At 46.5% G+C, this 15,417-nt stretch overlaps 1 protein-coding gene across 1 annotated transcript in view; it reads right to left on the bottom strand.

Annotated features, from left to right (window-relative positions):
* The window catches only part of LOC140395118 (A disintegrin and metalloproteinase with thrombospondin motifs 6-like), a 168,712-nt gene that overhangs the window by 24,638 nt on the left and 128,657 nt on the right, over window positions 1–15,417 (bottom strand). Inside the window, exons 15-17 of the mRNA XM_072482567.1 lie at window positions 14,025–14,127; window positions 10,808–10,941; window positions 6,661–6,784 (exon numbers count right to left, since the gene is read on the bottom strand). Coding sequence (XP_072338668.1) covers window positions 6,661–6,784; window positions 10,808–10,941; window positions 14,025–14,127 — 361 coding nt within the window. The remainder of the gene's footprint in view (window positions 1–6,660; window positions 6,785–10,807; window positions 10,942–14,024; window positions 14,128–15,417) is intronic.

Genomic DNA, 15,417 nt, shown 5'->3' with positions numbered 1-15,417 from the left:
CATTTAACCTGTGCTACCTGAAAACAACGCATAAAGCAAATGCTCCAAGTCAAGGGGAGGGATGCATGGGAAGTGACAGAGGGGCTTTGAGGCTTTATGATAGCACAACAAAGCAATTTTTTTTCCATTGGTGGGCGGGACTTTCTAGCCCTCCCTGTCGACAGCATCTTCTGGTCCCACCGAAGTTGACCCCTGACGGGACAAATTTCCATTGACTTTGGTGGGACCGGAAGATCCTGCCAGTGGTCAATGGCACGTCGACTCCATCATGGGAAAACCCGGCGTGGGGGCGGCAGGAAAATTCTAGCCATTGACTTCTTACGAGTTCTTCACACTCAATGAACTAACGGGTAGCCACACCTCCCTATTACTGGGTACACAGCCACTGCCTACATTCCCTGCTGACTTAGTGTTGGGTGGGGTTACTGGGTTATGGGGATAGGGTGGAGGTGTTGACCTTGGGTAGGGTGCTCTTTCCAAGAGCCGGTGCAGACTCGATGGGCCGAATGGCCTCCTTCTGCACTGTAAATTCTATGATAATCTCTGACCAGATCATCATACAGTTGGTCAAACTCATAATATTCAGCTAGGCATCGCAATACAATAATTTTCTGATCAGAGTTCTGCCACTCTGCCTGAGCTTTGCTGTTGAATACATTTTGCATGATCTAATTAAATGAAATAGAGACCATTCTGGGCAGGAAATGCTGAAAATGACCCTGCTATCTAACGGCGCTCCGTTTGATTTTAGTGCCCCGGCGGGGAACCTCCCCCCCCACCCGAGGCCACATTCAGCATCATTTCCTGCACTGAGGGCGAGATTAGCTCCTCCATGCAGGAAGAGATCGGGACCGCCCCCTGATGCAGCCCCGGACCCCCCACTGTCCCAACTCACCCATAAGGGGGTCAACAAACCCCCCCCCAACACCCCACCTCACATGGGCAGGGCACCCCCCAGCCCAATCCTGGTGTGGGCAAGATACCAGCCTGGCACTTTGGCACTGCCAGCCTGGATCCCTGGCATTGCCCTGCAAGCCTGAAGTGCCACCTGGTCACTCCGTTTGTGGGAGCCAGTACGGAACGGCACCCGGCTGGGATCTCTTCAGTGAGGCCGGTAGGTGCCGGGTGGCCGTTGGATCAAGTGCAAGCACAGATAACTGAGTTCTTAAACTCACTTAAGCGTGCTAGACTGGATCCTGCCCAGATCTGGTTTGATCTCTCGAGGCCTAATGGTCTTCGGGAATCCCTGGAGGGGGGCATCTCCGATGCTCTACCGGCCGCATCGCACCCCGGTTCCAGCGGGATGCGGTCGGGAGATAGCGCCCATAGAGTTCATTAAATAAGATTAGTAGAGGGTGCAAAGTGGGTCCTTAAGGCCTCCAAAATTTACAAGACTGGCTTCTCTGCTCCTCAGTGAGCAAGTACCCATTGTGCCTTCCTAATTCCCCCTTACCTGACTCTTCCTAAATAGATATTTCTGTACTGGTGCTTGTGGGATATCAAGTGTATAACATTTGTTGGGGCTGCTTCCTGCTCCTCTTTGGTGATAGTAACCTCGGGCAAAATTCTCCCCCAACGGCGCGATGTCCGCCGACTGGCGCCAAAAACGGCGCCAGACGGGCATCGCGCCGGCCCAAAGGTGCAGAATGCTCCGCATCTTTGGAGGCCGAGCCCCAACATTGAGGGGCTAGGCCGGCGCCGGAGGGATTTCCGCCCCGCCAACTGGCGGAAATGGCGTTTGTTGCCCCGCCAGCTGGCGGAAATGGCGTTTGTTGCCCCGTGCGGCGCATGCGCGGGAGCGTCAGCGGCCGCCGACAGTTTCCCGCGCATGCGCAGTGGGGAGAGTCTCTTCCGCCTCCGCCATGGTCAGCACGGTAGCATTGTGGATAGCACAATTGCTTCACAGCTCCAGGGTCCCAGGTTCGATTCCGGCTTGGGTCACTGTCTGTGCGGAGTCTGCACATCCTCCCCGTGTGTGCGTGGGTTTCCTCCGGGTGCTCCGGTTTCCTCCCACGGTCCAAAGATGTGCAGGTTAGGTGGATTGACCATGCTAAAATTGCCCTTAGTGTCCAAAATTGCCCTTTGTGTTGGGTGGGGTTACTGGGTGATGGGGCTAGGGGTGGAGGTGTTGACCTTGGGTAGGATGCTCTTTCCAAGAGCCGGTACAGACTCGAAGGGCCGAATGGCCTCCTTCTGCACTGTACATTCTGTGATCTAAGTTGGTAACAAGGGCGGCACAGTGGTTAGCAGTGCTGCTTAATGGCGCTGAGGACCGGGGTTCGATCCCGTCGCCGGGTCACTGTGCGTGTGGAGTTTGCACATTCTCCCCATGTCTGCGTGGGTCTCACCCCTACATCCAAAGATGTGCAGGGTAGGTGGATTGGCCAAGCTAAATTGCCCCTTAATTGGAAAAAATGAATTGGCCTCTTTAAAATTTAAATAAAATTATCTCAGCTGGAAACAAGCTTGGACTAGTAATCCTCCGCATACCAGGAGAGGTTTGCAGTATTTCACATGGCACAAAGCCATTGACTGCTGAAAAAATCCTTAAAAAAATTACAAAGATGTTTTCACAAGTCTCAGATATCTTCCTGGTGACTATCATCTTGTTGTAGATGGGAGTGAGACCAACTCAGCATCTTCTGAGGAGAGTTCCTGCTGCCCTCCAGTCCAGCTTGAAAGACAAGATAGGGGAACTGGAAAAGATTGGTGTAATCAAGAAAAGGACAGCTCCTATAAACTGGATAAGCACCATGTTGTCAGTTCAACAACCTGGAAAGCTGAGAGTGTACATAGCTCAAAGTTCAATAAAGCTTTGAAAAGATCTCATATATCAATAATAATCTTTATTGTCAAAAGTAGGCTTACATTAACATTGCAATGAAGTTACTGTGAAAAGCCCCAAGTTGCCACACTCTGGTGCCTGTTCGGGTACACTGAGGGAGAATTCAGAATGTCCAATTCAGCCAACAGTCTTTCGGGACTGCGGGAGGAAACCAGAGCATCCGGAGGAAACCCACGCAGACACGGGGAGAACGTACAGATTCCGCACAGACAGTGACCCAATCTGGGAATCAAACCTGGGACCCTGCCGTTGTGAAACAACAGTGCTAACCACTGTGCTACCGTGCCGCCTATTGTCACTAGTCTTATAATGCCGAGACCCAGGGCACTGCGGTGGGGACCCGTGTTTAAATCCCGCTGCAGCAGTGGAATTAAAATCTGATGATGACTATGAAACCATTGTCGATTGTCGTAAAAACCCAGAAGATCCTGAAGCGGAACAAGAAGAAACTGAAACTGAAGATGACTGAATAATATATGCACGTCATGTACTGATAGTGAAAGGTGTTCATCCTGATCTTGATACGGTGAGAATTGTAGCAGAGGTACAGCAACAGACAGATGTGAAGGTGGTGCAACAATTTGTTGGATTTGAGAGCTACCTAGCCAAGTTCTTGCCCTATTGGTTATTGGACTGTGAACCGCTACACAAGCTCACCGCAAAGGACGTTCAGTGGTATTGGGGTGCAGTACAAGAAACAACTTTCACTTGCATCAAACAACTAGTGACAGCAACTCCAGTGCTGAGGTACAACAATGTGAGTTGATGAGGTCACCTTGCAGTGTCATTCCAGCAAAACAGAACATGGAGCAACCCTCGTACAGCATGGGCAACCAGTTGGGTTTACATCCGGAGCCTTAACACTACCTGAAGGATGCTACACATAGATTGAGAAAGAATGCCTGGCTATTGTATTTGCTTGTGAGAATTTTAAGTAGTCACTGTTTGGGAGGGGCAAAGTGATGTTAGAAGTCTGACCACAAGCCACTTCAAAGCATCTTTCTCAAACCACTTTGATCTGTTCCAAAGCGTCTGCAAAGGGTGCTACTTCATCTTCAGAGATATCATTTGGAAGTGAAGTACAAGCATGCTGTCAAGAGCTATGCTCCTTTTGAAGAAAGTTTCTGATGCTAGCACAGTTTGAAATCTTCCAGATTCAATGAGAAACAACTGCATATCATGCTCTGCAAGTCATAAACCCAACAGAAAATCTGACAGACAAGTGTCTTACTCATATCAAGAAACTACACAATAAGATGCAATTCTTCAACAGGAAGTAGCAATGAGAAGGTGGCCAGAAACCATCAAGGACTCACCTATTTCTATAAGAAAGCATTGGGTGTACAGGGATGAAGTGATTGCCCAAAATGGCATCTTGTACAAAAGAACTAGAGTCAACTTAGTTAAGGAGATGAGGAAAGAGATGCTGAAGTATATCCATGCAAACCATCAAGGAATTGAGTCTGGTCTGAGGAAGTCAAAAGAAGTGCTGTACTGGCCAAACATGGGCAATGAGATTAAGGACCATATCAGCCAGTGCAGTGCTTGTAATGAACATCAAACAAACAAGCTAAAGAGCCACTCATGACATCCTAGACAGATCGTGGATGAAGCTTGGAATAGACCTCTTCACTCTCTTTGGAACTGGCTTTCTCATCACTGTTAACTACTATTCAGGCTACTGGGAGTTAGGCAAGCTGACATCCATGACCACCAGTGTGATCATAGAATGCCTGAAAGCACACTTAAATTATAGTGACATTCCTGACATTGTGAAGAGAAACAATGGCTCTCAATTCATGAGTGCAGAATTCAGATGCTTTGCAAATGATTGTGAAATTCAGCACTACATATCTTCACACTATTCTTAGTCAAATGGAAAGTCTGAGGCACTGGTGAAAATTGCCAAACGGATCATCCAAAAATAGAATAGATCCAGCACAGGTGTGAATAAGGCAATCTTAAAAGTGGAGAAACACGCCTACTGAATGCATAGAAAGTGGCCCAGTTCAGCAACTAATGTCACGTTGTACCCAAACTACCCTTTCAATAGCTAAAACACTACTGAACTTGGAAGTAGTAACAGGCGTAACAGGCATGAGTGACAAAATCGGAAAACGAAAGAAACGCCAAATTTGACTTTGATAAAGCTGCCAAATCATTGCGAGAGCTGAGAATTGACGAGCCACTCAGATTGAAAACATTCAGCACTCTCCATCAGCCCACTTGGCAGCCTGGGATCTGTGTAGAGAAGTTACCATCTCAATTGTACAAGATCAAAATGAACAACCAGATGTATTGCCATAACTGCAGAAATAAAGACAACTGGAGAAGTTATTCCTTTATATCCGCCAGCTGATGAGAAAGTTATGGGTTCACCAACTGCGCAAGAAACTGAATGACCATCAGTCCCCCAGAGGTCAGCCATATCCCAACAAAGGCAATGGGTCAGCAGCAACATTTACCACAGCAGCTACATTCCCCCAAGAGGCAACATCCCCCCAGGAACAAGCAGAAGGCAGAGGGGGGCTGGTTTAGCTCAGTGGGCTAGACAGCTGTTTTGTGATGCAGAACAAGGCCAGCAGCGCGGGTTCAATTCCTGTACCCAGCTGAGAATTCTGAATTCTCCCTCTGTGTACCCAAACAGGCGCCGGAATGTGGCAACTAGGGGCTTTTCATAGTAACTTCATTGCAGTGTTAATGTAAGCCTACTTGTGACAATAAAAGATTATTTATTAAACAACCAATTACAACCTGCATGTATACCATTCGAAAACTTGAACGCTTTAAAGTCATGCGTGCAATATATGTGCAGGGACAGGTGAAAGTGGATCAGACAACAATTACTGGTTTTCTGTACATATATGATGATTCCATTATAGACAATGCGTGTGCCTGACTTGCAACTACAAATGGTAGTGTTTGCAGGTTGTTTTCTTTTCATGAAAAGGGGAGTGTGAGGAGAAGTGACTTTACGCAATGTGGCCAGAGGCTTGCCATTGTCATGTGACCTCTGATGCCATTTTTGGTGGATAAAGGCTTGAGAACAGAAGCCATTTCAACCAATACTTAGAACAATGGGAGTGGTGGGAGGGAAGTATGAGTTGATTGAAGAAAAAGATTTGCTTAATGGGTTAGGGAAGCACTGCTATTCCTCTTGGCCCACTAGCAATGCTACAACATAACCTTTTGGACCTGCTGCTTAAGCCTTCCTTTATCTGCACAGGTTTCCTGAGCCCTGGGAAATCAACACAGAAGGCATTAAGGTCAAGTCAATACCAGGAATGGAGTTGCTTTTGAATGTTCTAATCATGGACCTGCCCCTCCAGAGCAGGTCTCTCAGACTCCCCAAAACCTGCTGCGGTTAAAATGAAAGCGGGAATGTTGAGGTTGGGTTTTGCAAAAATTATGATTCAAACCTTCCCACTGGCCCGATTCTCTCCCACCTTTTTTGGGGTGGAATGGATGGGAGGGGTGTGACAATTACCCCCCGTCAACAAATTAAATAGGGAATGGATCTGTTACCCACTGCTATTAATCTGACAGTGATCCAGTTCCAAATCCTGGGGTTGGGTCATTTATTTAAATAGTAACAAAGACATCTATCTGTAGCAGCGAAACAGGGTCAGTCACTGTTCTGCTCCATCAGAGCTGTACTCAGCTGTGCGTAGAGGAGAAGCAAGACATTGCAGGGACTGAAGAGGTCAGGAAAATATATACAAGTTCCTTTGGTTACCTTTGGTCCTACTTAAGGCAATGTTATATTCATACCTCCTGTAGGTATTAGTTACAAGATTTAATTAGATTTGTCTTACCCCCCTGAGGACTGGAGATATTAAAAATTCCTTCTATGGTTTCACAAGTGCTCCCGTCACCACCACAGACTCGACAGCGATCCTCCTTTACATCAGAACCCAAAGTATGATCGCAGCCCACATGCTACATTGGTAGGAAGAGGAAAACATTAGATTATTCTTTAAAAACCAGAGTTTCACAAAATGCCTCTGATATATTGGGATATTTTAACCCACTCCTTCTGAAATTTTCAAGCAAACTGATGCTCATTTTAGCAAAATACTCCAACTGCCCTAATACGAATATAAGTGGGCGGGATTCTCCGCTCCCGCGCCGAAGTGCCCACGTTGTCGTGAACGCCGTCGAGGTTCACGACGGCGTGAAACGGCCCCAATCCCAACCGATTCAGGGCCTGATAATGGGCTAGGAGCGGGACCGCGTCATTTACACGTGCCAGGCCAGCGCCAACCCGTGCATGCGTGGTTGCCGTCCTCTCCGAGTCCGCCCCGCAAGAAGATGTCAGACGGATCTTACGGGGCTGCGGAAGAAAGGAGGTCCTCCTTCGGAGAGGACGGACCCCATTTGAGGCCCCTCCCGGTGCGGGATCCCCCCTCCCCCCCCGCAGGCCGCCCCCCCCCAGCATTCCCACGCTGTTCCCGCTGGCAGCGACCAGGTGTGGACGGCGCCGGGGGGGAACCCGCCGTTTTGGGCTGGCTGCTCGGCCCATCTAGGCCTGAGAATAGCAGGGGTGCCGGAGAATCGCCATTTTGGGTGTCTCGGGCGATTCTCCGGCCTGCGCCGCGCGGAACTCGACGGGGCCGTTCTCGCTGCTTGGGAGAATCGCAGGAGGGTGTCGGACCGGCGTCGCGGGAAAATTTGGCGACCCAGGCGATTCTCCCAACCGGCGCGGGAGCGGAGAATCGCACCCATTATCTTTGATATCCTGTGAAAAGACTTCCTTTTAATACTTAACATGTGTTAAAAAAATGATAAATCAGACTAAACCAATAACAAAATCCATATATATATGATGTATATATGAACATTGTGACTGATCCACAATGTGACCTGATTTTGTTTGGGATGTGGCAGAGAACGGGAGAATGAGAGACCTCTCCCATCACTGCCCAACTTGGCACTTAGTGCTGCTTCCCAGATCTTCTGGGTGGATGATGTCAGCAAGCCCTGGGATGTGGCAGTAACAGATCCCCTATATCTGAGACCCGCCACCATCAGTCACTCATGCCTGGAAGCTAAAGAGCAGTCCAGGCAGAAACAGTGTAAAATCATGTTTTTATCACTCACCTGCCCATTACACCTGCTGCCTCAGACAGAGGTGTTGAAACCAGCAGCTGTTATTTCATAGAAGACCCAAACCACATCACAAGGCTTTAAACCCCCTCAGATCCTTTGATCTGAAAGACTTCTATTCACTTTCAAAGAGAAGAAAAATAGCTCAGGCAGCCAGGGGATTGGATAGTTTATTTACATTTCCCATGCATCTCAAGTACCCTGCTCTGAATCTAACCACAATGTCCATAAACATTGAGGAGTTAAGTGCTTTCACTTCCTCTTTTACTCAGCAGAAAGCACTTAACTGCTGTTGATGTGATCAGAAGCTGTCAATCATAGCTAGATGTTTATAACCATCATACTCTCCATGCCAACCTATTTCTTCCCAGCCATACCGAATGGCCCTCAATCCCTCCATGCTATCTCATGCTCCTCCAGTCACCTCCTATGGCTCTTTATAACCTGATGCCAACTCATACCCTCAATAACTAGCCTTTGTCTTTACACATACCATTCCCACAAGGTCGGAATTCTCCGGCCGTTGGGATTCTATGTTCCCATTGGCAGTGCACCCCTGCTCGCGGGTTTCCCGGCAGCATGGGGTGGATTCAATGGGATATCCCACTGGCAAGCAGTAGGAGTAGAGAATCCTGCAACCAGTGAACAATGTGCCGCCAAGAAACATGCCCCAAGTGTCCATAGCTACTTGTAGCTGTCAATTGAACTGTGAAACAGCAGGCACCCTACTGTGATAATGGATGATTGTGAAATGAGTCATTTACACTAATCCAGTAATGGAACCATTCAGTTTATGCCAAAAGACCGAGTGACATAGCAAGCATAGGTTGTTTTAAAACACTCTTGACATTTCTTTCAAGGACTTTAAGGGCAGGATTTTAAATACCTTGACAATTTTGACAGCTCCCTTTGACAGGTGCCTTTGAAAGTTTTGGGAGCTCCCTTTGACCGCTTTGATCCCTTTGAAAGGTGCTTTTGGCAATTCTAACAGATGGTTTTTGCAGTCTGTTTACTGTTCAAATGAGCTTGACAGTAATAGAACATAGAACATTACAGCGCAGTACAGGCCCTTCGGCCCTCGATGTTGCGCCGACCTGTGAAACCACTCTAAAGCACATCTACACTATTTCCTTATCGTCCATATGCCTATCTAATGACCATTTGAATGCCCTTAGTGTTGGCGAGTCCACTACTGTTGCAGGCAGGGCATTCCACACCCTTACTACACTCTGAGTAAAGAACCTACCTCTGACATCTGTCTTATATCTATCTCCCCTCAATTTAAAGCTATGTCCCCTCGTGCTAGACATCACCATCCAAGGAAAAAGGCTCTCACTGTCCACCCTATCCAATCCTCTGATCATCTTGTATGCCTCAATTAAGTCACCTCTTAACCTTCTTCTCTCTAACAAAAATAGCCTCAAGTCCCTCAGCCTTTCCTCATAAGATCTTCCCTCCATACCAGGCAACATTCTGGTAAATCTCCTCTGCACCCTTTCCAATGCTTCGACATCCTTCCTATAATGCGGCGACCAGAATTGCACGCAATAATCCAAATGCGGCCGCACCAGAGTTTTGTACAGCTGCAACATGACCTCATGGCTCCGAAACTCAATCCCTCTACCAATAAAAGCTAACACACCGTACGTCTTCTTAACAACTCTCTGCTCATCCACACTGCCAAAAATCTTACCATTAGCCCAGTACTCAGTCTTCCTGTTATTCCTTCCAAAATGAATCACCTCACACTTTTCTGCATTAAACTCCATTTGCCACCTCTCAGCCCAGCGCTGCAGCTTATCTATGTCCCTCTGTAACATCCTTCCGCACTGTCCACAACTCCACCGACTTTAGTGTCAGCTGCAAATTTACTCACCCATCCTTCTACGCCCTCCTCCAGGTCATTTATAAAAATGACAAACAGCAGTGGCCCCAAAACAGATCCTTGTGGTACACCACTAGTAACTGGACTCCAGTCTGAATATTTCCCATCAACCACCACCCTTTGTCTTCTTCCAGCTAGCCAATTTCTGATCCAAACTGCTAAATCACCCTGAATCCCATGCCTCCGTATTTTCTGCAGTAGCCTACCGTGGGGAACCTTATCAAATGCTTTACTGAAATCCATATACACTACATCAACTGCTTTACCTTCATCCACCTGTTTGGTCACCTTCTCAAAAAACTCAATAATGTTTGTGAGGCACGACCTACCCTTCACAAAACCGTGTTGACTATCTCTAATCAAATTATTCCTTTCCAGATGATTATACATCCTATCTCTGATAAACCTTTCCAAGATTTTGCCCACAACAGAAGTAAAGCTTTTTCATCTCCTGTTTTCGCCTAATAACAATTTCAAAGGGATCCAAAGGAGTACCCCGACTATCCAAATTAATCCACAAATTTCAGACCTGCTATTTCCTGGATTAATCAGTATTCACAGTTGTGAGCTATCAAAATCCCATTTCAGTGGATCCAACTGATGATATAAATGGCCAGTTGCCGCACATAAATCTCGCATGCACAAAATGGGCCCTGCCCCCATAAAAATGGGATGTGCTGTTTTCTGAGAGGCGGGACTTACGATTTTGTCCACGAGTACCATTTTCTTCCTATCGTGGTGAAAATCTGGGCCCTAATTGCAATTGGCTGAGACATAAGTAGGCATAGAGCAACATGTTCTTTTAATCTTCATTCAAGTTCTGGTAATTCTTTTGACTAAACTAAAAATCAAATTCTCCACAGAAATTCTTTATTCAAACAGTCATTAACAATAAACAGAAACAAAACTGGAGTTCGTCAAGCATCTTGCTAATTATTGCCGTGTGTCTGGGAAACAGGCCTGTATCATACCTTACATTCTCCATTGACACATATGTCAAGTGAGTCCGTACGACACAAGGTACCATCCACTACAGCTGAAGCACGTTCAGTGTAAAAATTGAAGCCCAAGGCCAGACAGTTCAAAGCACAGGGCTTCACACCACCTGCATTCAAAACAAGAAACTCAGATCAATTTTTCATGCAGTAGATGAAGAAAGAAAATCAGTGCAGATTAATTCCTTATAGAAATGTAGACATTTTGAGGGGTTGTTCTGAAATGATAATTCTGAGACTTGCAGTTCAAATTCCATCATGCCAAGTTGAGAAGTTGAAGGGAGTGTAACAGCTGGCACAAAATGGCCATGAAACTGTTGGGTGGCTGAAGAAACCCAACTGATTCTCCAATGTCTTCAGGGAAGGAAACCTGACCAGTTTTGTTTTATTTGACTCCAGTCCACTAGTAAAGTTGTTGACCCTTAACTTCTTTCATGTAGCCTAAAAAGCCAGCAGGTTGCGACTGATAGTTACTAAGGAAGAAGCTCCCCGCCATTTCCTCACAGCAACCAGAGATTGACTATAAATGCCGGTCATGCCAGCGGTTTTCTACTTCACAAGAATGACTAAATAAGGATTCCCATAGTACAGCATATTATACTAATTCCATGTGGCAAGGGCAGCAGGATAGCACAGTGGATAGCACTGCTGCCTCATGGCACCGAGGTCCCAGGTTCGATCCCGACTCTGGGTCACTGTCTGTGTGGAGTTTGCACTTTCTCCCCGTGTTAGCGTGGGTTTCGCCCCCATAACCCAAAGATGCGTAGGGTAAGTGGATTGGCCACGCTACATTGCCCCTTAATTGGGAAAAAATGAATTGGGAACTCTAAATTTTTTTTTTTTTAATTACCAAGAGGCCGGGAGTACTAATGCAGCGATTATAAGCTCCAATCACACCATTTTTTTAAACTTGGAAAAAGCTAAAATCAGTAAAAGGTAACTATGAAGCTCTTTAATTGTCTTAAAAACGCCAACAACTGGTTTATTAACGGCCTACAAGGAATGAAACCTGCCTATTTAACCAGGACTGGTCCATATGTCTACACACCAATGGGTTGACTCTTAACTGCCCTTTCAAGTGGCCTATTTAGCAGGTCACTCAGTTATATCAGGCTAAGAAAGGTTTCACCATTGTCTTCCCATGCCAACCAAAGAGGGATAATTAGCCACCACTCACATCCCAAAATGTTTTTAAAACTATGGGTTGTTTGGATGGGTCGTTGAACGATTGAGTTTCATATGTGGCAATGTGAGGAAAATGTGGTGAAGGAACCATTGTGTCAGTTCACAGTTTGGGTCATTGGTTTTGCCATTTTCCTTCTCCTCTGATATCAGCAGCTTGCAGCGCTTAATGAAGACACACACCGGCAAGTAAATAACATCAGTGTGGAACAATGAATTCATGAACTCCCACCACCTAGACACCGTCTCTTAAAAAGCAACAGCACTAATAGAGTGGCATTGCAGGTTGGTAGCAGTGTTAGAAATCCAAAACTCTTGCCTGGGTGAATGCAGCTCCAACAACATCCAGGGCAAAGCAGCCTACTCGATTGGCACCACCCATCACCTTAAACATTCACCCCTCTGCCACTGGTGCATAGTGGCAGAGTGTGTACCATCTACAACATGCACGGTGGCAACTCGCCAAGGTTCGTTCAAAAGCATCTTCCGAACCTGCAACCTCTACCACCTAGGCGTATAAGGGCAGCAGGTGCATGGGAAACCCCCACATGACAGTTCCCCACCAAGTCACACCATCCTGACTTATAACTATATTGTCACCGTTCCTTCACTGTCGCTGGATGAAAATCTTGGACCTCTCATCCCAACAGCACTGTAGGTGTACCTACACCAATTGGACTGCAGCGGTTCAAGAGTTCAGCTCACCACCACTTTCACAAGGGCAATTAGTGATGGGCAATAAATGCTGGCCTAGCCAGTGATGGCCGTCCCATGAAATAATTTAAAAAAAAATGTTTTTAAAATTACCACAAAAGGCCATTTTGCTGAAGTTCTGAGTTTAGGAAATTGTTTATTTTCAAATAATTTGTTCTGCAGATTGGTCCACCGGAAAATTAGGAAAAGCTAGAATATTGCTCTCGGGGTTGAAACCTTAATTTTTGGAACCTGGCCCAAGTGCCCTGGGCGGGATTCTCTCAGCCCGACGCTGGGCCGGAGAATCCCCGCGACCGGCGCAAATCATGCCACGCCACCCCGACGCTGGCACATGATTCTCCACAGAGCGGAGAATCGGCGCCATTGGTGTGGCATGGTTGGCACGGCGCCGGTCGCGGGCCGCTCTACGCGGCCGGCCCACTGATTCCCGGCTCGGGATGGGTCGAGCGGCTGTCGTGAAAAGCCCGAGTCCCGTTGGCGCTGTCCACACCTGCTCTCAGCCGGTGGGGACTTGGTGTGGACGGGTTGGGTGGCTGCCTGTGGAGGGGGAGGGGGGGGTTCCGACCCGGGGGGTCCTCCGATGTGGCCTGGCCCGCGATCGGGGCCCACCGATCAGCGGGCCGGCCTCTCTATCTCCTGGCCTCCTTTCATCTGCGCCGGCCCCTGTACTCCTGCGCCATGCTGCGTCGGGGCCGGCGCGGACAAGGGAGACACCGCACATGCGCGGAAATCGCACTGGACCCACTGCGCATGCGTGCATCCCCCGGCGCCCATTCCACGGCCGGATCAGCAGCTGGAGCGGCGTGAACCACTCCAGTGCTGTGCTGGCCCCCTGTAGGGGCCAGAATTGCTGATCCTGTGGCTGTGTTGCTGCCGTCGAGAAACGCGACGGCGTTTCCAACGGTGTCAACATTTATCCTCAGGATCAAAGAATCCCGCCCCCTACTTCTCAAAAACACCTTCTTCTCTATCTGTGCTTTGAGGAGGAGGAGGAACATGAAAAAGAATTAAGGGTGGTCAGATTACTTTGGCAGCAGAGATGAGTGTAGACGAGATGAAAGTTGTCAACCCATGTATTCCCATTTAAACGTGTCAAGATTCCAATCGCTTATAAGAATGTGCTTGAAAAACCTGTGCAAACAGCTTTCTCTGGACCTGGAGCCTAGGTTAACCCAACCTCACCACTATGAATAGCTGCAATAGCTGAACTCTAGTCTCTTTTCGGATGACATTAGGAACATCGCTGCATAAAGCAGGTTATGAATGTGGTATTTGTACACTTTGAGGCTTATCTTACCTCCTTTGTATGGCTTCCAGTCGTAATACTTGCCACGAAATGCTATTTTGTTAAACTCTTCGCACTGTTTTTCTCTGAAGTCCTGAGACCCTGGTGGGCAGTCCTAAAGCAAGGGTGGGGAAAAAAAGAAAGCCACGTCAGAATGCAAAATCAACAGTCAATGAGAAAACCAAGCTAAGCTATAACACAATTTCTCTTCCATTTTAAATTGTAATTACTCTCACTTGATAGAGAATAAGTTGAAAAAATTATCCTTGTTTCATAATTGGAAGACTGCTGTGGATAGACTAACGTCTGACATTGTTAAGTGTACAGAATTTGCCAAAGTTTGATGTGCTGTGACTGGATGGTTTAGAAATTGTCACTCAGGGGAACTTAGTTTCTTAAATTTTGGCATAGTTTATATAATTTCGCTGACATTAATTTTCCTCAAATTGAACGGCAGCTGGGGCTTTGAAAATTGCTTTATCTTAACTGAAGAACTGACAGAGTCAATACATTCCTCCCATGACTCAATATCGACATTTCAAAATGGCGCCACAGGCAGTAAAATAACCTGACAACGTAATGGACGGCCATTTTTCCTTTGTAAGTTGATACCTGCTGACCACCCAGAGTTCTAAGACCAAAGTAGAATTAGGTTTATTGGTGTTGATAGTGTGTAATAGTGTAAAACATGTGAGAGCAAGCTCTAGCACCGTTCAAACCTCTCCTGATATTTATTTCAAATCACTTGAATGGAAAAATTGGGAAGAGATGGAAAATGGACCAGTGACACATAATCATCCGTTCTACAGTCGCATAATCTACCCAGTTACCTTTTGTGAGTAGAGCAACATAATTGTTTTTGTCAAAAAGGCTCTTTTAAAGATAGATCATTGATCACTCGATTACACTTGTAATGCACAAATGGAGCACGGCGAAACTTCTCATTCGACACAGCAAAAGAGTCTGTACACTCTGACTTCACAGCATTAAAAGTTGTAAAATAATTTTTTTAAAAACTTTCACAATTCTAAAAATATTTTCCACGCATTGGTGAGTTAACATTAAATTACGACTGGGCAAAATGAGGTATAATGCTACATAGAAGGTCCTATAAACTAAGGGAACAATACGAGTTAAATCCTTAAACATATAGTTTGGATGAAATGTTCAGCATACTTTCTAATCAGCAATGGTTTAAAGTTTATCAACTAATTGTACATTCTCAATTGGGTAAGAATTAATCTCGTATAGGTATTGCTGTTGAAAAGAAAACTATGGCTTGGAAATTACAATTCGGTGTTTGCCAGATTTCCTGCCCATTAAAGTGAAATGGTGGAAAATCCAGGGCTCAGCGGAACAAAGTGGTAAACCCCTTGCCTACATTACTATGGTTTTGCTCACAGTC

The sequence above is a fragment of the Scyliorhinus torazame genome, chromosome 18 (genome assembly GCF_047496885.1).
Source record: "Scyliorhinus torazame isolate Kashiwa2021f chromosome 18, sScyTor2.1, whole genome shotgun sequence".
Classification (NCBI taxonomy): domain Eukaryota; kingdom Metazoa; phylum Chordata; class Chondrichthyes; order Carcharhiniformes; family Scyliorhinidae; genus Scyliorhinus; species Scyliorhinus torazame.
The sequence above is the reverse complement of the archived record's forward strand: the minus strand, read 5'-3'. Positions and strand labels throughout refer to the sequence as shown.